This window comes from Pteropus medius, unplaced genomic scaffold, assembly GCF_902729225.1.
Source record: "Pteropus medius unplaced genomic scaffold, Ma_sr-lr_union100, whole genome shotgun sequence".
NCBI lineage: Eukaryota > Metazoa > Chordata > Mammalia > Chiroptera > Pteropodidae > Pteropus > Pteropus medius.
This window is the reverse complement of record NW_024342648.1, coordinates 593457-616180: the sequence shown is the minus strand read 5'-3', so window position 1 is coordinate 616180 and position 22724 is coordinate 593457. Positions and strand designations below refer to the sequence as shown.

General features: G+C 56.0%; 2 protein-coding genes across 7 annotated transcripts in view; one reads left to right on the top strand and one right to left on the bottom strand.

Moving 5' to 3' along the window:
- Positions 1 to 7091: 7091 nt before the first annotated feature.
- On the bottom strand, positions 7092 to 12288 carry TMEM187 (transmembrane protein 187). Of its 6 annotated transcripts, none has more exons than XM_039866977.1 (3): positions 11858 to 12288; positions 8612 to 8801; positions 7092 to 8455 (listed from the first exon to the last, which is right to left on the bottom strand). In XM_039866977.1, the coding sequence occupies exon 3, from the start codon at positions 8206 to 8208 to the stop codon at positions 7408 to 7410; it is 801 nt and encodes a 266-aa protein (XP_039722911.1). In that variant the 5' UTR covers positions 8209 to 8455; positions 8612 to 8801; positions 11858 to 12288; the 3' UTR covers positions 7092 to 7407. The 6 variants fall into 6 exon arrangements, with proteins under 6 accessions (XP_039722911.1, XP_039722913.1, XP_039722912.1 ...); XM_039866979.1 differs by having other exon boundaries at positions 8612 to 8798; XM_039866978.1 differs by having other exon boundaries at positions 8612 to 8773.
- Positions 12289 to 13475: 1187 nt separating this feature from the next.
- The window catches only part of HCFC1 (host cell factor C1), a 28788-nt gene continuing 19539 nt past the window's right edge, over positions 13476 to 22724 (top strand). The window contains 5 exon segments of the mRNA XM_039866996.1: positions 13476 to 14059; positions 19941 to 20089; positions 20316 to 20476; positions 21023 to 21231; positions 22099 to 22183. Of these exon segments, the coding sequence (XP_039722930.1) occupies positions 13867 to 14059; positions 19941 to 20089; positions 20316 to 20476; positions 21023 to 21231; positions 22099 to 22183 (797 nt within the window). The 5' untranslated portion in view covers positions 13476 to 13866.

Genomic DNA, 22724 nt, shown 5'->3' with positions numbered 1-22724 from the left:
GTTCTGCCAATTTTTGCTTTACATAGTTTGAACCTATTTTAACATTATTCCTAAAATGTCCTGGTTTTGTCCCAAAGTCTATTTTATCTGATATTAATATAGCTATGCCAGCTCTCTCTTGATGAGTAGGTTGCCTAGTGTATTTTTTCTCATTCTTCACGTGTAATCTTTCCACGGATGTGTGTTTTAAGTGTGTCTCTAGTAGACAACATATGCCTGGAGGTTGTGGTTTTGATACCATATGACAATCTTTGTAATCTCTGACAGTCCCCCACCCCCCTGATCTCCCTCTGAAGTCCTCTCAGAGGTGACATATGTATGTCATTTGTTGTCAGTGTCGCGGGCTCTCAGCTCCTCCACCTGTTTGGGTTATGCGATACAAAAACGATCTGGGGGCGGGGAGCCCATCTGAATAGCAAAGATGAAGACTTTCAGATGGTAAACATTTCTGAACAGCTCACCTGGCAAGGCCACGGTGCTCTCCGGTGAAGCCGAGATGTTGGGAGCCGGGCACGGTGGCCTCCTGGATGTAAACTTGACCTGTGACACATCCGAGCGCGTGTGCTATGGCAGTTCTGATTAAAGACTCTTGAAAATTAAGAATGTACTTTCAAACCATAATAAGGTCCCACCTTCATACCCACTAGGATGGCTGTAATCAAAAATCGATAAGAAGGTGAGGCTGTGGCGGACCGCTGGTGGGAATGCGAAAAGGCACAGCTGCTGTGGCAAGTGTGGCTCCTCGCGGCAGTGAACATGGAGTTAGCAAACGGCCCAGCGCGTCCACTCCCAGCTACCAACCCAAGAGAAAGTAAAACATCTGTTCCACCGAAACTTGTTCACAAGTGTTCACAGCAGCATTACTCACAGCAGCCAAAACGTGGACGCAACCCCGGTGCCCATCGGCTGATAACTGGATAAACAGAAAGGGATCGAGTCCTGACACCGGCTTAACATGGATCAGCCTCGAAAACGTGATGCTAAGTGAAAGAAAGTAGATACGAAAGACACGTGTCATATGAGTCCATTTATATGAAATGCCCAGAAGAGGCAAATCCAGAGACAGAAAGTGTGGGTCAGGAGGTGCGGGGGCTGGGAAGGGAGGATGGGAAGTAAATGCTTATGGGTCCAGGCTTTCTTTTGGGGGGTGATGAAAATGTTCTGGAATTAGATAGTGGTGATGGTGGCACGATCCCGTGAATACACTGACAGCCACTGAGATGGACACTTTAAAAGGGTGAGTCGTATGTTATACAATTTCTATCTCAATTTAAAAATGTCTCCTCAAAATGCAATTTGGATCTCCCTTCCTCGTGGCAAGGGCTCCAGTTCCAACAAACAACAAAGTAACATTTAAGAGCCAGGGATGGAAGTCTAAACCCCAGGGCTAACCCCCCGGGCCACTTCCTGCCTTCCTGAACTTGAAGGTCATTCGACTTCTCTAAAATCACTTTCCTTGACCTTAAGTCCTCAGTAACTGTTCGCCAGTACGATTCCTGTCTCCTCATCTACAATGTAGCTGTAGGAAAACAGCACAAGACTGTGAAGAGCTGATAATGTGGACACCTTATTATTCACAGAATCTGAGCTGCCTTTATGGGTTACCCGGTCTAATCCTCGCAACCGCCCCACGCCATAGGAGAGGGGTGCTCAGGATCTCCTTTTAAAGAGAGGAAACTGAGGCACGGAAAGCTTACAAAACTCACCCAAAGCTTCCCACCTAGTGAACTGCAGGGACCAATGTTGATTTGTTTTAAAGGCGGTTACATACAGACAACATACAATTTACCATTTTAAGAATTTTTAAATGTACGGTTCTGTGGCATCAAGAGCATTCGTACTTTGTGTAAAACCATCCATCCATTTCCAGAACTGTTTCATCTTCCCCAATGGACACTCTGTCCCCACTAGACACCAACTGCCCTTTCTCTCCTATCTTCAGCCCTCGGAACCAGCCTTTCTACTTTTTGTCTCTATGAATTTAACTCCTCCAGGGACCTCGGAGAAGGGGAATCACACAATCTTTGTCTATTGTGACTTGCTGATTTCACTTAGCATCAAGTCCTCAAGGTTCATTCATGTCGTAGCTCGTGTCAGAATCTCCTTCTCTGTTAAAGTTGAGTAATATTTCACTATATCGACAGACCGCATTTATTTCATCCATCCATTCCGCCATCGACGGACCTTTTGGTTACTGTGACCACTGCTGCTCTGAACATGGGTGTGCAAATCTCTTAGCGACCCTGCTTCTAGTCCTTTTGGGTCCATACCCAGAAGTGGACTTGCTGGATCTTATGGTAATTCTGTTTATTTTTCTCAGGCATCCTAACTTTTAAGCCGGGAAAAGCGAACGAGAAGGAAATGAAATCATACTTCACCCCCTCGGCTCGACAGACTGTACCAAGTGCTGGCGAGGCCATGGGAACTCTGGTGGGCAGTAATTCCAGCAACCACCTTGGCAAGGGGTTTGGCCACTTCCAGTCAAGTTGAAGTGTAGCCGCGCCACACACAGGAGCGCTCACGCACAAGCACAGAGGCACAGACAGCGGCACCAAAGGAGGAACCGGGCGCCCCAGGAGACTTGGAGGGAACCCCCATCAGTCAGGTCCTGCAGCCAGTGGGAGAAGGATCTGGAAGACGTGGTACATTTATAGAAAGTTACACCACACGCGAGACAGGGAGTGGGGTATACCCAGGTCCGGATGGTGGTTACTTCTGGGGCGGGAGGGGCACAGATGGGCCTCCAACTCAATCTGTTGGGTTTCATGTCTTTCAAAGGAAGAGACTTGCGCCAGCCGAGAGGGTGGCAGTGCAGACACCCTGGCAGAGGCCCCAGTGGAAGTCAGGCGGGGCCGAGAAAGAAGAGGCAGAAGTAAAACCAGAAGTCAGCAATTCTAAAGAGAAGCAGAGAGCAAAGATCAAAGCGAAAGGCGGCAAACGGAAGAAAAGACTAGAAAAACATGAAAATGGTTAGAGGGACCTGCTGTGCTACCACGACCCAGGCTGTAAATAGCTCCCAGGCTTGAGTAGCTCTTCAGAAGCACAGGAGCCGGGCCCTGGCAATCAGCCAGCCCCCTGTCCGGCCAAGGGCCCCAGTAGCCACCAGATCATTCACAAGAGAGGCAGCAGAGACTCAAGGGGCACCTGGGTTGAAGACTGCTTGTCTTAGCAACGAGCACAGGGTTACAGAAACGTATTGGGGCTGGGGGAAAAAAAAAACAACAAAAAAACAAAAAAAAACAAAACAAAAAAACGGGACCCGAGCCTCCACTTAGCAGGGGGAGAGGTGTGCCCTGATCACGTGACTACTTGGGGGTTTGCTCGATGACATAAATCACCTAGTTGATATTTACTCAAAGATTTCTACTCACGGAGATCTTCGGAGGTGAGAGGGAAATGCTTTGCCTGTTGGATGCGCCCAATTTTAACTGCGGAGAAACAAAATCTCCTTTGTTCTCCCAGGGTGCGACGAAAACATCTTACACGGGGTTTGAGAATTTTCTCTCCTCAATTACACGTGATCGCTAAATGTGCCAGCGAACCGCGCTCTGGTAAACGCTCATGTTAACAATGATGACAGCTGCGCTGTTTTATTTCCAAATGTAAATTTGAACTCTTTTTATAACAACTATTATCTTTCATCATTTTATAATTAAACTTTTATAATGCCAAAGATCGGAAGCAGCTAGAGGAGATGTTAAGATTTGACAAAGCTAGCTGATGTGTAGACAAGGACAAGTAGAATGTAGACACCCAGAAAACCGTTTTAAGCGAGACCAGAAACTCAAAAGCTGGGAAGGGCAAGACAGACGTATAGAAATCTTGACAAGAATGAACAAGGACTACGAGGGAGCAACTTCCAGAACAAACGCAAACTCCCAATGGACGAACGCACGCGCGCCGGTCGTGCACGTGCGCGTGTGCGTGTGTGTGTGGAGGAGGCATGAGTTCGAGTCACAGTGAGAACTTGTTTCGCCCCCATCAGATTGGCACAAAATGAAAAAGCGTGCTAACACCTGCTGGTGGGTGGGGGCCCGGGGAGGCCTCTCTCGTTGCCGGCAGAAAAAAAGGTGAATCATGAGCATCACTGGGAAAAGCAACCCAGGGAGTTAAAACCCACGTGCACTTCAGTCGCACTCCTGACAGTGACCGGAGAAGGGCGAGCCGCAGGACGCAGAGATGCCCATGGGCACTGCTGGCAACAGATGAGCGCGTCGGATGAGGACAAGGGGGAAGGAGGCCGGTACCGGCCCCAGCCACGCACAGAGCGTCGCTGAAACCCAACGGGGCCTGGGGCGGCATCTGCACCCTTCCCTGTGGTGTCCGGAGAGCAAGTGCTCAGGAGTGCATGTCCCATGGTGGGGCCACCAGATTCCTGACAGTCCTCTAAGGGATCTCATTGTCCGCCACGAGTGAGCCTGTATTACCCGTGCAATCAGCAAAATCAACACGGCTGTTTTCACTGGCGGGGCAAATCCCCAGGCCGTGGTATGGCAAGGCTGGGAAGAGGCCAGGTGGCAACGCCATTGTCACCGCTTCCAGGGAGAGGTGGGGTGATGGAGGTGGACAGGGCTCTGGGCTGGGAGGCGGGACGCCTGGGTTTCTGATGCTCAGTGTTGCAACTTGCAGCCAAGTCTGGAACTTCTAGAGTTTCAGTTTCTGTGAAATGAGGGGGTTGGTGCAGATGGCTTCTAAGATTCCTCCCAGCTTTGGAACCTCTAAACCGTTAGGCGGCACGGGGAGAGGGCCCACTTGGTAACCGATGGCTTCTCGGCTGTGCCGGGTGGCGGGGCGGGGGAGCGGGGGGGACAGTAAGATGGAGATGGTGGGAGTAACGACAGATAAACGAATAGGGAGGGGCGAGGACTCTCAGAGCAGAGCTGGGCCAGGCCACAGCCACCAGCCTTCTTCCTCTAATGTCTCAAACATTGCTGGCACCCCTGAACCTGGCGGCAGGGCTGAGGCGATTTGTGGTCCCGGCCTCAGAGGCCAGGGCTTCCTGGGGCTGGAGGGGACCAGGAGGCTGCATGACTAATGCTGGCCACACCTTTTGAGAAACACTGATCGAAAACAGGGGGCAGAAAGAGAAGGTTCCAGGCCTCTAGCTTGAATTGGGTCGGTTCAGCGGAGGGTTATCTGATGTAGCAAAAAGACAGAAAGCCTCGTTCAAGCTGAATTTCAGATGACAATGAACAATTTTTCAACACAAACACATCTCGTGTGATATTTTGGATACGCCGGTACTAAAACATTACTTTGTCCTGCATTTCGTCTGATGACCTTGGACGGGAGCCCCAGCAAGAGAGAGTGGGGTTGGGCTTCTGGAAGTCTCTGTCCCACCAGAGGCATCCTTCCCACAGGAGTGTCTCTTTCGGGCAGAGTTTACCCCGCCCAGGGTCACCCCAGGCTCTGGAGTGCTGAGGGCACCCCGCGGTACCCCTCCCACCGCAGGATGGTGCTCTAGTCCTCCACGAGAGCGTCCCGAATCACCGTAATCTGACCGTGCCACCTGTATCCTGTGGGGACCCAGCCCGACACAGGAGAGAAGTGAAAACCAGAAGGTTCTCAGGGTTATTTATTAAGTAACTATAGGTGGAAATAAAATAAGTTATCGGTTCTTGTGGCTCAAAGGTGTGGAATGAGCAAGGCCATGCCAAGCCCCAACAATTCTCAGTGGGGCCAATCAGGGAAATAGCTACTGTTAGAAGTAGCAAAAGGAAATCACCAGGACTGGTGAAGAGCCTGCCCCCACCCCCACCCCGATTCTTCCACCCTGCCACCCCACCTCTAACTGAGACACCCAGGGAAGCGCTCCTTCCCCTCTCCTTCCCTCTGGCCCCTTTGAGGTCCGGGCGGCCTTTCTGGGGACACCCATGGCCTTTTTCCTCTTCTACGGCATATAGAGCCTTCGAGACAACTGTCATGTAACAAAGCTGTTTCCCCGAGCAAATGCCACCCCTGCTCTTCACCTGCCAGCATGCCCTGCCTCGGGGCCCCAAGTCCTGGGCAGGCCCCACCATTTGCCCAGGGCTTGGGGGAGGGGTGGAGGCTGGCCGGCCGGTGCCCAGGCAGAGGCAATGCTCATAGGCCCTCACCTGCTGGGTTCTTCAGGTGACGGCTTGGTTGAGACCAGCCACTCATTTCACATGTGCCCAGCTGGGATAGAATATCTGGCTCGGGTACGCAGTTTCAAAAGTATCTTGGTAGTCATAGCAACGGTCCGCCAACCCAAGGGGCTCTGGGGAGCACTGAGCAGATGCATATGGAAGTCCAGTCCTGAGATGCCATTGGACAGGGACAGAGTGTCCTCTCTCTGCCCTCACCTTTGTTTTTACAGACCAAGGGCTTTCCAGGTGACAGAGAATGAAACAGACATTGAAAAAACACATTAACAAGTGGGGAGAAAGTATGCGGAGGGGGACAGTCTCTAGGGGTCTGCAGAGAACAGCTCAAAGGCAGAATCCTCAGCGTCTCTTCAGCCCCAGCTTCGCCCCCCGCTCGCCGACTCACTGTCATCGCATGAGAAGCACACTGAGGGGCTTAAACATTCCAACTCCGGGGACAGCCTTGAGCTGCCATCGGGAGATCATGGTTCCTAAGGACCTGGGGTGACAGGGATGTGCGGATTGCTGAGACCACGGTGCAGGTCTCTCCAGTGGCCACAGACATGTGACACTTCAGTAATCCTAGCCTCTAAGGACACGTAAGACACACCCTAGCTCTTAGATTAGACTTACCGAGCAACATTCTGTTGAGAATTCAACTTTTGACATTTGAGTGTGTTTCTTCATCTAGATCCACCCTGCCTTGTTCCACAAAGGATATGAGGTGACGTGTCTTTCATGTGACCTGCCGTCGGTTTGGCAGTCAAGATGCTACGATGAGTTCATGCTCTGGCCTTCTGATTTCCACATCAGTCTGATGGACATGTGACTCACTATCCCTGAACCCTCACCTCTGGGGACAGTCACTGGTAACCCCGCTGCCTGGCCTGGCGCATTGTCCAGAAGCTACGCTATCCAGCCGTCACCGGCCCACCCTTGTAAGCGATATCCTAAAGCTATTGCATTCAACCATTCTCTCTCCGACTGTGAGCGTCATGAATTTCTTGGGGTCGCTTCCCCCCAACATTTTATTTAAAAATTTTCAAACAACAGAAGAGTTACAAGAAGAGTATAACAAACCCCCACATCCGCCACCCCTAGATATTTGCTTTATCTATTCGAAAGTAGGTTGCAGAGGGTATAACATTTCACTCCTAAGTATTGAAGCCCGTAACTTTGAAGGAAGGGACAGTGTTCCGTGTAATCATCATATGTGACCACACCCAGGAAAGTTAACACTAACGACAAAATGTCATCTGATTGTCCATTTGGACGTGTGCTGTGAGTAGCTTCTTTCCACATGTTAACGCATCTTCCCCTCGGGAGGGAGGCTCTGGCAAGTGTTTAAATTTGTCAGAAATAAGAAAGCACAGTGGAACTGGAGCACGTCACAGACTTTGGACCAGAAGTGGCCCGTGAGCCGCTGGAAGAGATGCCACTGTGCCAGCTGATGGTCACACAGCTTGAGGACCACAAAGCCCAGGCAGGAGAGCACACCCACAGCCAAGTACACGCCTGAGCGGGTGCCGCCGTAGCGCCCTTGGGCACGCAGGGCCTGGCCCACCACAGTGGCGATATGCGCGCCCAGCGCAACCTCAAACCCACAGGGGTGCAGCAGGGCAAGGCCGTAACTGCACAGCGAGAGGCACTCGACGGCGAGCAGCAAGCAGGGCTTCCAGCCCCTGTCTAGGTAGAGGAACCACGCCACCGGCCACGCGAAGATGGGCAAGGTGAGCCACTGGTCCAGCACGGCGGCGCGGTGCGCCTGCGTCCCGATCCGCAGCCACTGCACTGGGCCGTAGACCAGGGCCATGCCGGCGAAGACGTCCTTCAGGTAACGAGCCCGCCGCACCGCTTCGGGGCGCTGTGGGGTGCTGGCATTTCTCTGTAGCCAGTACACTCCCAGGAGCACGTAGGCCAAGTTAATGAGTGAGTTGAAGGGCATGGCTAGGAAGGCGGGGAGGCTGGCTACTGGGGCTTCTGCATAGTGTTCGTAGCCCACTTGGACGAAGACGCCTTCAAAAACGCCCGTGTAGACAGTGGCCGCACAGAGGCAGCTGGCCACAGCCACGTGGCAGAGGGCCCACCCCGACTCGGGCTTCATCTGGAACCCCGGTTGTAACTCGGGGCGGAGAGCTTAAAAGAATGGCAGTCTCCACACTTATTCAGCATTCAGATAAACAGCTTTTGCAAAACAGACCTCAGCCTCCCAGCTGAGCCAGCAGGAAGGAGTCCCCGTGATTTCCGACGCAGACGCTGCGACCTTGCCTCGGAGTGGCGGTGGCAGGCCAGAGGAAGGCGGGGGTCCTGCTGATTGGCTGGCACGAGTGGAGGACCGTTCTGCCTTTTTCCTTTGTGGTTAGAAAAAGAGTGTGGTTAGAAAGAAAACCATCCAAAAAAGAGCCTCCATCTCCCCGACTCTCGGCCTCAGGATCCACCAACAGTTTCCATCAGAAAAACAAAACAAAACAAAACAAAACCCGAAAGAAAAGTGAAGCGATACCCACGGCACGTTCACCTTCGTACACGTGGCCTCTAGACGCCCGCAGGATCCTTTCTCGCCGAGGCGTTTCGCGCCTCTCTCTCCTGGCGCTGATGCCGTTCCGTTCTTTCATCTGCGGACTATGAAAGTCCTGCTCCTTGTCCCAGTTCCCTTGGGGCCACCGCATCTAGGGAATCCAGCCTTTCCTGGGTCTGCTGTGAAACTCAGAACAGGCTTTCCTACCTCAGCGGCGTCATAAATGTGGAGCTTTCCAGGCTAGCCCCAAAGCCCTTTTAACCGAATACCCAGTTGAACTAGAGACCATTAGCTGTGGTCTGAGTTCTCAAACCCAAAGGCATGAGATGGTACCGTGGTGCCGGAGGACGGAGAGGAGGAGGAGGAGGAGGGGGAGGAGGCCGAGCGGGAGGAGGCAGATGAGCATCTTCCCTCTTCTTCTCTGGTGTGAGGCCCTGGCCCACCCTCCTGCCCTCCCCTAAAGCGCCATGCCATCCCCAAATCACCTTCTTGCCTTGGCTCACAATGAAACCTTCCATTTCCTGCAGTCACGGAAACAGACGATTTAAAAGCGATGGAGACTTATCATTGACTATCAACTGCTTTGGGGCCGGCTGTGCTGTGAGTTGGCCTACTAGCCTAGAAACGTATTCATGTCAAAGAAAGGAGAGGTTCGGTGCTCTGAAAATGACTCGAAGCCAAGACGGCAGGCGGGCCTGGGGAAGGGAGGAGCTGTCTGTGTTCAAGCCTCGGCTCTACCTGCGGTGCGACCTTGGGCCATAACCGTTCTGGGCCTCAGTTTGCATATCTGTGGAACGGGGGTGCTACCAGTACCTCCCTGCGGAGGCGTAGTGTACATTAAATGAGTTCTTATATACGAAGACCACTTGGCCCCATTTATTCCTGAGGCGCAATGTCTATTCCCCTCCTGCAGTTTAGGCCCTGGGAGGGCAGGTCGGGGCCGATCCTTCGCTCTCCCTCTGGGGCTCAGGGAAGAGCTGCTCCATTTCGATTCAATTCAACCCAAGCACCAAGCCAGCACCTTTGCGCTCTTTCCTTTCTCTCTCATTGGTCCTATTTGCCACTTCACTGCTCAGCCGGGCCCTAGGGGCCCACCTGCCTCCTCCGGGGAGGGAACTGCTGGGCCTCACGCTGAGCTTTCTTGCTCCTGTCTGTCCTGCCTCGGGGGTCTGTTCTGTGGAGGACCACAAGGCCTGGCGTTTGCCCAGGTGAACGGAAGCCCTCACCCTGGCTCTGCATCTCCTCACTGACCACGAGCCTCCACCTCAGCGGGATGTGGCACTTTCCCACACCTCCCCGCCCGCCCCGCCTTCGGCTAAGGAGCCTCCAGGCAGCCCCTGCCCAAGGGTTCCTACTTCCGGGCTGGCAGCCACTAGAGTGGTCTGCACACAGCAGTCCCCAGCATCTTCCTCGAGTGTCGCTGGATCGGATCGTGTCGGCCCCTGCTCAACACCTCAGTGGCTGGCTCTCCACTCCACACACTCTTGGCCAGACATCGGAGTGCCAATCCCATATAGCCCTGCGAGCTTCTTAGGCCCAGTCTGCCCTCCAGCTAGAACGAGACTGTGGTCCTTGTTCCTTCCCGCACATGGCCTGCTCACAACCCCAACTCAGCTGTCATTTCCTCTCAGGCGCTTCCCTGTTCAACTCCCGACTTCGGCTGGGAGGAGAGCTGAGGCCCCACCTGGTCTCCAGGTCCCTCTCTGCACCCATCTGGGGCCCCAGCTCCCTGGGGTGAAGTGCCAGGCCTTCAGGACCCCATTATGCTCGCTCTAGCCTGACCCTCTTGTCTGCCAGCAAGCATGGAAGAGAGTGGGGGACAGGAGTCAAACACTGTCACCTTGATAGGGAAGGAGATCCAGGAAGGACACAGAAAGTGACTCCCCTCCGGAAGCTGGGTAGAGTCCACTTGGGCCCTTGTGCAAGCTGGAAGCAACAATGTAATCAAACCAATTTCCCAAGTTCTCCAGGAAGACCACTGCAGGGTCTATAGTACCATATCGCACATTTTCGAACATATTATATTAGCATTCTTTTGCTAATATAATTAGCAAATGCATAAAGTAAAACAGGATTACGACATAACGTCAAAAGAATGCTAATATAATATATTCTTTCTCAAAGACCACTGGCCTGGCTCCTCTGTACCCCTGAACTGCCATGACCCTTGCTACGGGACACTCGAAGTTCACAGATTCCCCCAGCGCCTGGCACACAAAGGCCGAAGGCTCCGCAGCATCGGCTGGCTGTTCTGGGGTCTCTGGGGGACATCCTGCAAAGCAGAGGCTAAGGGGTTAACACATGTTCCTTAGATTCTTCTGCCTCCTGGGCGGTAAGCATTTAAGCTATAGCCACAGTCACCTGTCACAGTGGTGGCTCCTTTGGCCTGTAGCATTTGACAAGTGCTTCTCCCTAACCACCCTCAGGGACGTCAAGTCAGCCCAAGGGCTGCGATGTGGAACACCCCCAGTAAGTGAGGTCCATCTAGATCACCTGGATGCCCAAGGAGCCTGGAGCAACCACAATGATTCCTCAACTCTGGGGAGAGAAGCCCTGAGTGTGCAAGGCCCCGGGAAACCAGCAGCTCAGCTTGCTTATTTTACAGGGCAGGGGCTCAGGGTGTCATAAACGTGGAGTTGCATGGCCAAGGTCACTTAGCACAGTTGGTAGCATGAGCAAACAGGTGAGGCCCCTTTGGCCTTTCTCAAACAAATGCTTCCAAATGCATAAAGTAAAACAGGATTACGACATAACGTCAAAAGAGTGCTAATATAATATGTTCGAAAATGTGCGATATGGTACTATAGGTGCTTCTTAATAGGTTAAATTCCAGGACCTACGGGCAGATTGAATAACTACAGTAATTTCAAAGTAGTTATTCTGCCTGCCAGTAGGTCCTGTCATTTAGTTAATTTCAGGATATCTACAACAAAAGCTATACCATCTGAAATGATCTGCCATTTTCATTGGGCACGAAGTCAGCTGCCTAACGCTCTGTGCTCTACCTACATTCGGAATTGCGGGAAAGGCCAAATTTCGGCTAGAAGTTGGTGAAAATAAAGACGAAATAAAGATATGAGAGAAAGTGAAAAAAAATCATGTTGTCGCTTCAAGCTCCCAGACACCAGTGCAGGACCCCTGCACTACAGCCCGCGTCTGGCAGTGTGGGTGACAGTGCACAGCGCCCGGGCGGCCTCTTGCAAGATTTGGAAGCCGGGACGACGTCCATACCCACCTCTCAAGATTGTTGTGAGAGCTCACGGTATTGGCGCCAAAAGGCCAGCGATCATCATCCGGGTATTTTGCCTCTCTCGCTTTGCTGGGGAAAATTCAAATCTCAAAAAAGGGCGGACCCGAAAAGCGATCGTGCGCCTGCGCGCGGGGCGGGGCCCAGGGCTCTGGGAAGCAGGCGGGGCGGGGTGACGCGAGGTGACGCGGGCCGACACAGACTTCTCCCGCGCCCGCCCGCTCCGCTCGAGCGCCGGCAGCCTGGTCTGCACCCCGCTCGGGCTGGTGGGGCCGGGGGCGAATCAGCGCGCGGTGGCGCCCGGGCGTGCGGCCTGGCTCATTTCTTTGGGGCGCGGGCGGCGGCGCCGGCTCCCAGAGGCGGAGCGGGCGGGCCTGGGAGCCTGGGAGCCGGGCGCGTCACCGCCCACTCGCCCCGCCTCCGGTTCCCGCGGCTGGGGCTCACGGTCCGCCTCTCCGGCGGACGCTGGATGCGCGGAGCGGGGTGACGTCCGCTCCCCGGCCTGAGGCGCGACTCTAATGTCTCCCATCAACCACCCTCAGCAGCTTGTGCCCTGTCCCTACTGCTAAAGGCAACTCCTTGGGCGCGTGTCCCTTCAGCGACCCGGGGGACAGTTTCCTAGGGGGCGGGGCCGAGCGCGTCTGAGACATTCTCATCCGGGCATTCCCCAGATGCCGCAGCCGCCATCTTTGTTTTGTGCTGAAAGTCGCTATTGACGCCCGCGGACGGCCGGGCGAAAGGAAGTGGCAAGATGGCGGCTCCCAGGGCGGAGGCGTGGAGGAACGTTGAGGGGGGCCGCGGGGCCGGGCGCGCTTGCGCCTGACCCGAGCGCAGTCTGAGCCCGAGCCGAGCGCGCCACAGCCCCGAACGTTCGCTTCGAGGCAGCGCGTGGGCGCCTTTAAGAGGGTTCGAGCCAGAATCGAAGCCGAGCTACGGCGGGAGGGGGCAATAGTGACGTAGCTGGACTCCGCCCACTCGCCCGACCGTCGCCGCCGCCATGTTTAGTTGTTACTTCTTTACACAAGATGGCGGCTCCCAGGGAGGAGGCATGAGCGCCCTGCCGTTACCGGTTCTCCTGCCGTACAGTTGCCACTTCGGGGCCTAACTCTGGCTCTTTGGAGCGGCTCCTGTGGGAAGGAGTCATAAGGAGGGAAGCGAGGATCGGACGCTGCCTTGCGTTTGGTTTGCAGTAGAAGAACCGACCCAGGAGGAAGAGAATAGGGGGGTAGCGGGAGCTAGTCTCAAGATGGCGGCTCCCAGGGCGGCAGGCACTGCCTGAGGAGTAGAGGCGGACTAAGGGGAGAGGTTTGAGACCTCACAAGCCGTACGGCGCAAGCGTCCGAACAGCCCCTGACAATTCGAACTCGTTCCACTGGCCTCCGGCGCGCCTCTATTTCTTACAAGTGTCGAGGCCGTTTCGGGAGCGGCGGCTGCACTTAAGCGCTGGGCGGGGAAGAGGGACGGTCTCAAGATGGCGGCTCCCACAATTGTGGTCTGAGCGCCGGCGGGGCTGGGACAACCGCCGCGCTTGTGGCTCCTTTCCACCCGCCCCGGAAGCCGGCCAGTGCAGGGGACTTGGGGGGTGTGGGAACCGGGCCGGGGCTCCGCCATTTCCGGCGGGGGAGGGCTACGACTGAGGAAGGGAGGAGAGAGAGGCGGCTCAAGATGGCGGCTCCCAGGTCCTCCCGCTCTAGCTCGTAAGCAGGAGCGTCCGGGCAAGTAGTCAGAGCGGCAGGACTCGACGGCCTCCAGCCTCTCGGGCTCAGGCGCTCGACAGTTTCAGGCGACTCTTGAGGAGACAGGGTGAACGAGAAGAGGGGGAAGAACCGAAGGGAAGGAGGATAATTAAGATGGCGGCCTCCATGGAGCCGTGCACCGCTGTGTGAGAACCCGCTTCTGCGTGAGAGCTGCCTTAGACGAAAGGGGGTGTGTGAGAGCTGTTGAAGGGCTCCATTCCCGCTTGGTGACTTTTTCCCACTGCGCCCTTTCCCGGAACTATGGCTTCGGCCGTGTCGCCCGCCAACTCGCCAGCGGTGCTCCTGCAGCCCCGCTGGAAGCGAGTGGTGGGCTGGTCGGGTCCAGTACCCCGACCCCGCCACGGCCACCGCGCCGTGGCCATCAAGGAGCTCATCGTGGTGTTTGGTGGAGGCAACGAGGGGATAGTGGACGAACTGCACGTGTACAACACCGGTGAGTTCAAAGCTCTCTGGCCGCTCGGATTTTCCCTTCCATCTCCTTTTCCCTCCTCTTGCCTCTTTCCGTCCATCATCTTCGTCTGTCTTTTTCCTTCTCTCCCTCCATCTCTTCCCCGCTTCTCTCCCTTCATCTTTCCCCTTTTCCTCTGATCTCTTTCCCCTCCCTTCCCCCTCCTTTCCCCTCCTCCTTCTTTCCTCCTTCTTCTCTTTCCCCCATCTCCCCTTCTTCCCATTCCTCCCTCTTCCTCTGCACTGATCTGCTTTCTCCTCCCCTCCGCGACCCTTTGCTCTGCCCCGCTTCTTTGCTTTCCCTCGCTCTTTGCCTCGTTCTTAACACCCCCGAGTCCCCTGTGTTTGAGGGGTGCTTTCATTATTGGAGAGGAACGTCTAGTCCGGCTGGTGCGGGGGCGTCGCCAGCGGTGGTGACTTCAGACATACACCGTTACCCGGCCGGGCTGGCGGGCGGATGCGTCCCTTTGGCGCAGGCAGATTCCCACCCCCTCCCTCCCTTCTCCCTCCTCTCCTCCCTCCCCCTGCGCCTGCTGCGCTCCTCATCGCTAGTGCCCATTCGGGAGAGATGACAACTTCTAGATTACAGATGAGTTCTGTCTCGAGAGAAGGGGCAGAGTCCAGTAGCCTAATCCCGACCTCCAGGGGTTGTATGCGTGGGGGATAACTTGTCTGGGACGGTGCAGGACCCTTGGACCCAGGGATCAGGCAGCAGCGCTGCCTCCCGGGGTCGGCGTTCACTTCTTCAGGGCTTCCTTTCCCGTTACCGGTTTTCTCGATGTGGGGCCCTCGATGCAAGGGAGGAATCTGAGTGATCCGCAGCAGGCTAGGTGGTCCCTTACCTGACTCTTCTCTTCCCGAGAGCTCGGAGAGGCTACCTGCCCCAGTTCATGCCTCCCCCAAACCCAAGGTCTCCTTCCTTCGTTGGGAGGAGCCTGTGCTGCGCCTCTGTCCCCGGGTATGGCGGGCCTGGGGCTGGCTTTCAGCCCTCTCTCTGCCCCGTGTTCTTGCTAGGTCTCTAGGGCTCGGCCGCATCCTCCTTCGGCCCCCTCCCCGGGCTGGCCGCTCGGCCTGGTTTGCACACCTAGTGCCTTGTTCTGAGCGGCTGCCGAATGGCCGCTGGCCCGCAGCACCTCTCTTTGCTTGTAAGGTGGGGCTAGGCGTTGTCACTGAGAGCAGTGGGCCTGTGGCCGCTCTGTTCTGGGCGCGAGCCTGAGGGACTGAGGCGTGGGCAGGGAAAAGTTCCCTCTCCTCGGGTCAGGCCCCGGTCGTTTAGGAAGCTCCCCTCTGCTTAGGAAGCTCCCCTCTGCGGCAGCGTGGAGGTGTGTTCTGGTCGGCATGGCCAGGGGCCATCTGCCAGGGCTTTCTCTCCTGCCATCACATCTAGCAAACTCTTGCTCCAGGTCCGTTCTCTCTCAGGGCTCTGGCGGTACCGGGTCCTTGAGTCGGGGCGCCTCCTCCAGCTTTGAGGTTGCTCCGGGGTGGGGAGCTGGCAGCTGTAGGGAGAAGTTGGCTGGAGTGGCAGCCGTTGGAGCGGGGCTTTTGGTCGGGCGGCCCCCCGCCCCCACCCCAGGCAGAGTGCAGTTTTCTCTGAACCTTGTAGGTTGTTGCCCGACCAAGTTGACTTTCAAAGGCTGGTGGGTTGCGGTGACCCTTTGCATTCCGGGTCTCAGCACCTGTTGCCTCCAGGAGGCCGGGCTGGATGGTGGCGCTCTGTGCCAGCTCAGACAGCTGCGGTGGCAGCAATTAGCCTAGTAAGGTAAGGCTGAGGGGCAGGGCTGTTTTTAGAGACCTCTGCCCCGAGCGCAACCTCCTCGACTCCTTGGACCGACTTTATTCTCGCAAGGCCGGGAGCAGGCCCCTTGGCAGGGAAATGCCATTTTAGAAAGTAGGGCAGGGGCCTAATTAGCATCAGCTCCAAAGTCCACTTCTTCCCGGGGCCTCTGCATATTCGTTAGTTTATTACAACGAACCGGTCGCTTTGGCCTTGATTCGGCCCCAGGCTGCAGGGATCCGCTGTGTGGTAGAAGATGGCCAGCCCTCCAAAGGGCCGCAGCCCCCCGTTCCTCCAGGGGAGCACTTTGGAGCTGGCCCGCATCAACTTTTGAGGTGACTTCCCGGGAGAGCGACTAGCGACCCCGCTCCCGTTCCCGACAGTGTTTTTGCGCTGTCAGATAACGGAGCGGGGATCTCTGGCCTTTTCTGTAGCTTCGAGGCTCTGGCGTCCTCCGGAGAGGAGAGATGGGGCTTGGTGTTACCCCTCTCCCACCAGTGGTGGCGCAGATGCCTGTCATCCTTCGCTGCCACCTCAACAGCTGCCCTCTGCTTACCTTTGTTTTGTTTTAAATGAGGTCAGAGCACGTTGTCCTGACGCCTCTTCTCTTGCACTTTTCCTTCTGCAGGATGAGTGCTCAGAGACCCGCTGATGTGGAAGCGTCCCCTGTCGCTAAGATAAAAGACTCCAGGGGGGACGTGCAGGGGGCATGTGCACACATCGCTGGCTCGATTCGCTCAGCGATCTGGGGTTGACAAGGGGCTGAGGGGTGGCAGGTGTGTGAGAAAGTGCGTGTCCTTCCTCTTCAGCGGTAGTCACCACAGCAGCTGAGAGACACTTGACTGGCCTTTGGGAGGTCTTAGGGTACTGTCCTTGACCTCAGGGAATTTTATTTCAACCTAGCAAAGCGGATTACCCAGAGGACCTTGTACTGGCAGGGTGGGGTGCGACCTGATGAGGGAGGGCATAGTCATCCAGACCAGTCGCCCTAGGCGGGTTGGCCTCCATGGTTCTTTAGGGTCCGACTGGTACAGCTGGAAGGAGCCTTGGAAAACGTCTAGTGGAACTTCCTTGTTTTTGCATATGAGGAAATTGGGGTCTGAGAGGGGAAGTGACAGGTCCAGGGTCACCCCGCCAGCTGGTGGCAGAGCCTGGCAGGAGGGAGTACAGGCAGACCTTCATGGAGACTGCTAGGCTGTCTCTTTCTTCAGTTAGCAGGCCAAGGCCACCACCTTGGAACCGCCCCCCTGTTCCTCTGTCCTATAGGTAATCGGTCACTAAGTTGAGCTTGTCTCATCTGTTCCCCCTCCATTCTGGGCCCTCCTCTCTTCTCTCTTGGCTCTTGCAGTCACTTCCTGATTGGCCCTGCTAGTTTCATTTGTCGGGAAATCCTGTTCACCCTTCAAGGCCTGGGCTGGATTGTCACCTCTTCTGAGAAGCCCTCCCTCTCTGTAACCGCCCCTGCTCCATGCAGAGCCCGTCGCGGGAGGAGGGCCCGGCAGCCTCCCACCTTACTGGGAGTCGTGTTTGAGAGCTGTCTCCCCTGTGCCTCCCCCGGCGCCGCATCTGCCACAGAGGAAGTGCCCCAGCGTGACAGAGCGATCAAAAAGGCAGCTGGTGTGGCTCGACCATCTACCTACCCACTGCATGGGGATGGGTCTCTAGGTGGTGACACGCAGAGTTTGACGGGATGGCAGCAACTACAGAGTTGACACAGTGCGGAAAGGGGCAGGGAGCTGGTAAAGTGCAGAAGCTGGGGTTTTGGTCTCGTCGAGGGGAGAGAAGGTGGAGTTGTGTTTCCGGCCATCCCAGGAAGGGTCTCGCGTGCAGGGTCCTCCTTTCCTCAGAGCCCCCTCCTGGCTGAGAGCAGTGACAAGCCAGAGCATATCAAGAATGAGGGACCCAGAGATTAGGTTACACGATGCCGCTCCCCCGCCCCCCCGCCGGCTAGATGACCCAAAGATGATATGATTAAGGGGCAACTCCGAGCAGCTGTCATATTTAAGAGATGGGTGCTTGTGCCATCTCAGGGGCAGAACTGAGACCGGGTGAAATGAAGAGAGGCTCTTTGCAACTTCACGCCAGAAACTGCACTTGATGGGGCACACTGCTCTTGATGGGGTGGTGGAGGGCCCCCGACCTGCCTGGAGTGTTCTAGAATGAGTTCACCACCCCTTGGGTGCTATAGAATAGGCTGGCGATCGTGAGCTCTTGGGATGTCCCAGGTTACTTGTAGCCTGGCGGCTGGGTCAGTGATCAGAGCGTGATGGGAAAGCTGTGGGTCGATCCCATTTGCCAGGTAGCTTTGTCCCCGCACTGACTGGTGGTCCCATAACGGCCCTCTAGCTATGGGTGCCCAGGTGAGGGAGTTCGGCAGATGGCTCCCTGTGCTTGGAGCCCCGAGGTGAGCACCTCGTGATCACTTTAAGTCAGTGACAAGGTTCTTATCTCTCCGTGTTTGTTTTGCTCTGTGACCTCAAGTCAGTCACTTCCCCTCCCAGGTTCTGTTCCTTTGTCGATCGAGGGACGTTGGCTGAGACCGTCTTGGAGGTTTCTGTCAGCTCTTATCCTGCTCACTTGGATGAGACCTCTTTCAGGGACCGTTTGTGCAGGGCGATTTGCCTCGGCCTGGCAAACCGCTGCTTTTCCTGGTGTGTGTTCGCAGTGGGAATGAACGCGAGGCAGCGAGCCGGGACCTGGGGTCTGGGCGCATGCGCGTAGCAAGCAGTACAGCATTGCACCTCTACTAGGAAAATGGCAGAGGAGGGGAGAGGAGGATTGGTGCTGGGCATTCTGAAGTCCCTGTGACTCTGCTAAACAAACCACAGAGGGGACCGATAGCCTCTCCCAAACCAACCTGTAGAATTGGGTAGCGGAGAGTGACAGGAAAGGCTGTAACTGTCTTGAGAGGTGCACTTGCGCTTTTAGATGAGTTACAGGCCTTTTGGGCGAGGCGCATGTTGGGTCTTGGGGGTGATAACATAGAACTTGGGTTACCCAGCGTGCAGGGAGGGGCTGTGTCAGTGACCGAGTGCATGCGTGGGCAAAGGTCAGGCCAGGAGCTGGGGTCTCCCAAATTCTTCCCCATGGGACTAACCGCCCCAGTCAGACCCCAAGGGTGCTCCATTTGTGCCCAAATCCCAGTCCCCTTGCTCGGCCACGTTTGACCAAAAGCGATCTAGGCATCTGGCCCCCGGTTTGAGGCTTTTAGAAGCTCTCACACCTTGGGTGTCGAGAGAGTTGAACACGAGGATGCGGAAGTGAGGGCAGGTCAGGGGCATCTCCCAAGCCCAGGCCACGAGGCTTGCTGCCTGGCTTCTGATTCACCCTCATCCTTGGTGGCTTCCCCATCCCGACTAGAGGTGATGGGCTTTGTGGAAGCTTCTGTGGCTGGCAGAGATTGTGAGGCTGCCACAGAAGCTCACGCTACTGCTGCCACCTCTGGCTTTTGAGAATGTTCTGGAGGGGTGTGGGCGTGACATAGAGGAGGGGCGATGTGGACCATCACCTAGGAGACGCCAGCAGAGATTGTTCTTGTGTGTCCTGCCCTCCCTCCTCAACCGGCAGGCCAGGCCGCCTTGATTGGCCTCCGTCATGTGCCCAGCACCTTCAGGGAGGGACAGCACCAGCCAGTACCAGTCGATCTTTCAGCCGCTTAAAGATGCAGCTGCGGGCCCTCAGGAGGAGGAGCATGGGGCCACGGAGAGAGTATTTTGGGTGTTACAAGTTTCTTTCCGATGACCCACCCAGCATTAGGGGAAGGAAGTTGGTGGCCACGTTCCCAGAAGCTGATGAGTTATCTTAGTGACTTCCAGCTTATTAAGATGACCTTGATGAGAAAGAAGCAGGGTGATCGCAGGTTGTTTTGAGGTGGTCTCTGAGGTCACGGGGTTTGGAGGATGGCTGGAATAGGGGGCTGCCATTTGGATGCTGAAAGAGAAAGTCTTGTATCCTTGGAAATAGGGGCGCTGTCTCGGCCCCTTTTTTCTTGGACTGCGTTTTGAAGGCTGGTGGGTTTGGGAAATAAGAAGAGTGGGGACTGTGGTTCTAGGAGCTCCCTAGTTCTGACTTCTGCTTCCTCTTGTTTCCCCAGCGACCAACCAATGGTTCATCCCAGCCGTGAGAGGGGACATACCCCCTGGGTGTGCAGCCTATGGCTTCGTGTGCGACGGGACTCGCCTGCTGGTGTTTGGTGGAATGGTAGAGTATGGGAAATACAGCAACGACCTCTACGAGCTCCAGGTAACGGCCCCTGGAGGCGTGGCTGGGGTGCGGGGCGGGTGACGCAAGAGTGTGAGGAGGCGAAGGGGCCTGCTCAAGGGGCTGTCCAGGCCCCGCGCCGCCCGGGACCTTCTCACTGCAGTCAGACACCTACCTCGGCCGGGCCAGCTCCTCCTTACACGATAAATGGCCGGGGCCCCAAAGGCCGGCTCATCCCTGATTCAATCACCGAGTCTTGATTTCGCAGGCAAGCCGGTGGGAGTGGAAGAGACTCAAAGCAAAGACACCCAAAAACGGGCCCCCTCCATGTCCTCGGCTCGGGCACAGCTTCTCCCTTGTGGGCAACAAATGCTACCTGTTTGGGGGTCTGGCCAACGATAGCGAGGACCCCAAGAACAACATTCCGAGGTGAGGCTTTGTCCTCTTCATGTGGAATCCCACGCGCCAGCCAGCCCCGCCATGCCGAGTCCCTTTGTGAAAGGAGAGAGGGGCACTAGGTGCCCCATAAAGAGCTTTCCGGCTTGGAGGTCTCTAACTGCGAGGAGGCATCAGGGGAGGAGGGCTGGTCCCTTCTCCTCAGACCCAGCTTGGGGCTGGCGCTTTCCTTCCCAGCCTCCTCTGCCTGCAGGGGTAGTGGGGGGCATTTTCGTTTTCCAAGGCCGGTGGCCGAGAGCCTCTCTAAAGTCTGGAGGTCGTCTCAGCCGGAGGCCCTAGTGCGGTGCCCAGCCTCACGTGCAGGCGGCCCTGCGCGCCCTGGTCCTGCCGCTCCTCTTGGACCCACGCTCATCCTCGGGAGCTTTTGGCAGCCAGTCCTTGAGGGCGAGGGTAGAAGAACTCATTCGTGTGACCTCAGCCCCCTTTGTCTCTCAGGGAATCTGCTGTTCACACATAGAAGCGGGTGAGGCCTGCGGCACGCAGAGTCGGGACTTGCCGTAACCGACCTTTCTTCTCCAGGTACCTAAATGACTTATATATCCTGGAACTGCGGCCAGGCTCCGGAGTGGTAGCCTGGGACATCCCCATCACTTATGGCGTCCTGCCCCCACCCCGGGAGTCACATACCGCCGTGGTCTACACTGAGAAGGACAACAAGAAATCCAAGCTGGTGATCTACGGAGGGATGAGTGGCTGCCGGCTGGGGGACCTCTGGACCCTGGATATTGGTAAGATGTGGGTGGCTTCTCAGTCTCAGAGCAAAGCTAGTCTGCTGGGTGGCCAGCGTGGGACGACGGTGTGGGGCTCACAGGGAGAGGGAGGGTCCGCTTGGCTCCTTGTGGCACGGTTGGGGCAGGACCCTGTCTGGGGCCGTCATCTTTGCCCTGAGCTTGTGGCGTTGCTTTTAAGAAAGAACAAGGCTGAGTGGGTCTGCCAGCTTAGAGGAGAATAAGGGGAGACGTTAAGGCTTTTGGGGAACAGAATCGTCTAGATTAGATAGCGTTAGTCCCCATCAAGTCGTCAGTGGTCAGACCGTACCAGGAGTCGCGCACACCAGTCTGTTGTCATCAGATGGAATGTTGAGAGCTCACGAGCCCTCGGGGGGCTCCTTGGGCTGGTACCCAGGTGGGGCATCAGGAGCGGTAGAAAGAAGTGTGGATTTTTGACCTGAAGAAGGCCGAGGGGAGGAGGAGGCTGACGACAGATCTCTGCAGGGTGGTTTTATCCCGTAGCGAGATCGGCGTGAACACTCAAATAGTTTCTTGTGAGCGAAATTCCCAGCAGCATGGGGCGTCCTGACACTCAGTCTGTAGACAGTGCAGGTGGTGTGCAGGCAGATGCATTTTCTGGAGAGGTGATACGTCATACGCCCCACCCCGCCCAGCTGCAACCCCTGAGGCGGGGCTGGCCCACAGCAGGTGCTCAGTAAACATTCGAAGAGACGCCACTTGCCAGGGTGGCGAACAGGGCTTGGGAAATGCCAGCGCCTGATTCAGGGGCCTCCCGTGGGCTGTAGGGAGGCCAGGCCTGGAATTCTGGGTCAGAGGGCATGTGTCTGGCATATGAGTGACCCTCCCTTCTCCCCCTCTCTGCAGAGACTCTCACGTGGAACAAGCCCAGCCTCAGCGGGGTGGCGCCTCTTCCACGAAGTCTCCACTCGGCCACGACCATAGGCAACAAGTGAGTAGCCCGCCCTTGCGTCTCTCTTCGTAGCCCTTCCCTGCCCGCCCCGCCCCAAAGGGCTCTCAGTTTTGTTCCAGCAATCCTGAGGAGGCCTCTTTCTGGCTAGGCTGGCATTCAGCAGCCCTGTCTTTCCATTACAACCCTGGGGGACCGAGAGAAGACAGACTCAGGGTAGAGGGGCACAGACTGTTCTAGATCCTCTGCCTGTAAGCAGCTGGGTGTCTGTCAATACCAAGGTCCCAAAGCGAATATAAGAACGATGGGGACCGAGATGAGCTATGAACAGTGGTTCCATGTGGAGGTGACACAGTTCTTGTGAGGGCTGAGCCACCAAGCAGGAGCGGGCCACGTCAAGAGCTTCATGCGTCCTGGGGAGAGCTAGAGGACCAAGCGTGTTTAGAACTTTCTGGATGGAAGAGGTGGCCTCTAGTTTGGCACCTCCTCTACAATCGTCTCCTACTCTTCCCTCCCTCGTCCCAGAATGTACGTGTTTGGTGGCTGGGTGCCTCTCGTCATGGATGACGTCAAAGTGGCCACA

Coding starts and splice junctions, on each gene's coding strand:
- TMEM187 (XM_039866977.1), bottom strand. CDS start 8,208: ATGAAGCCCGAGTCGGGGTGGGCCCTCTGCCACGTGGCTGTGGCCAGC.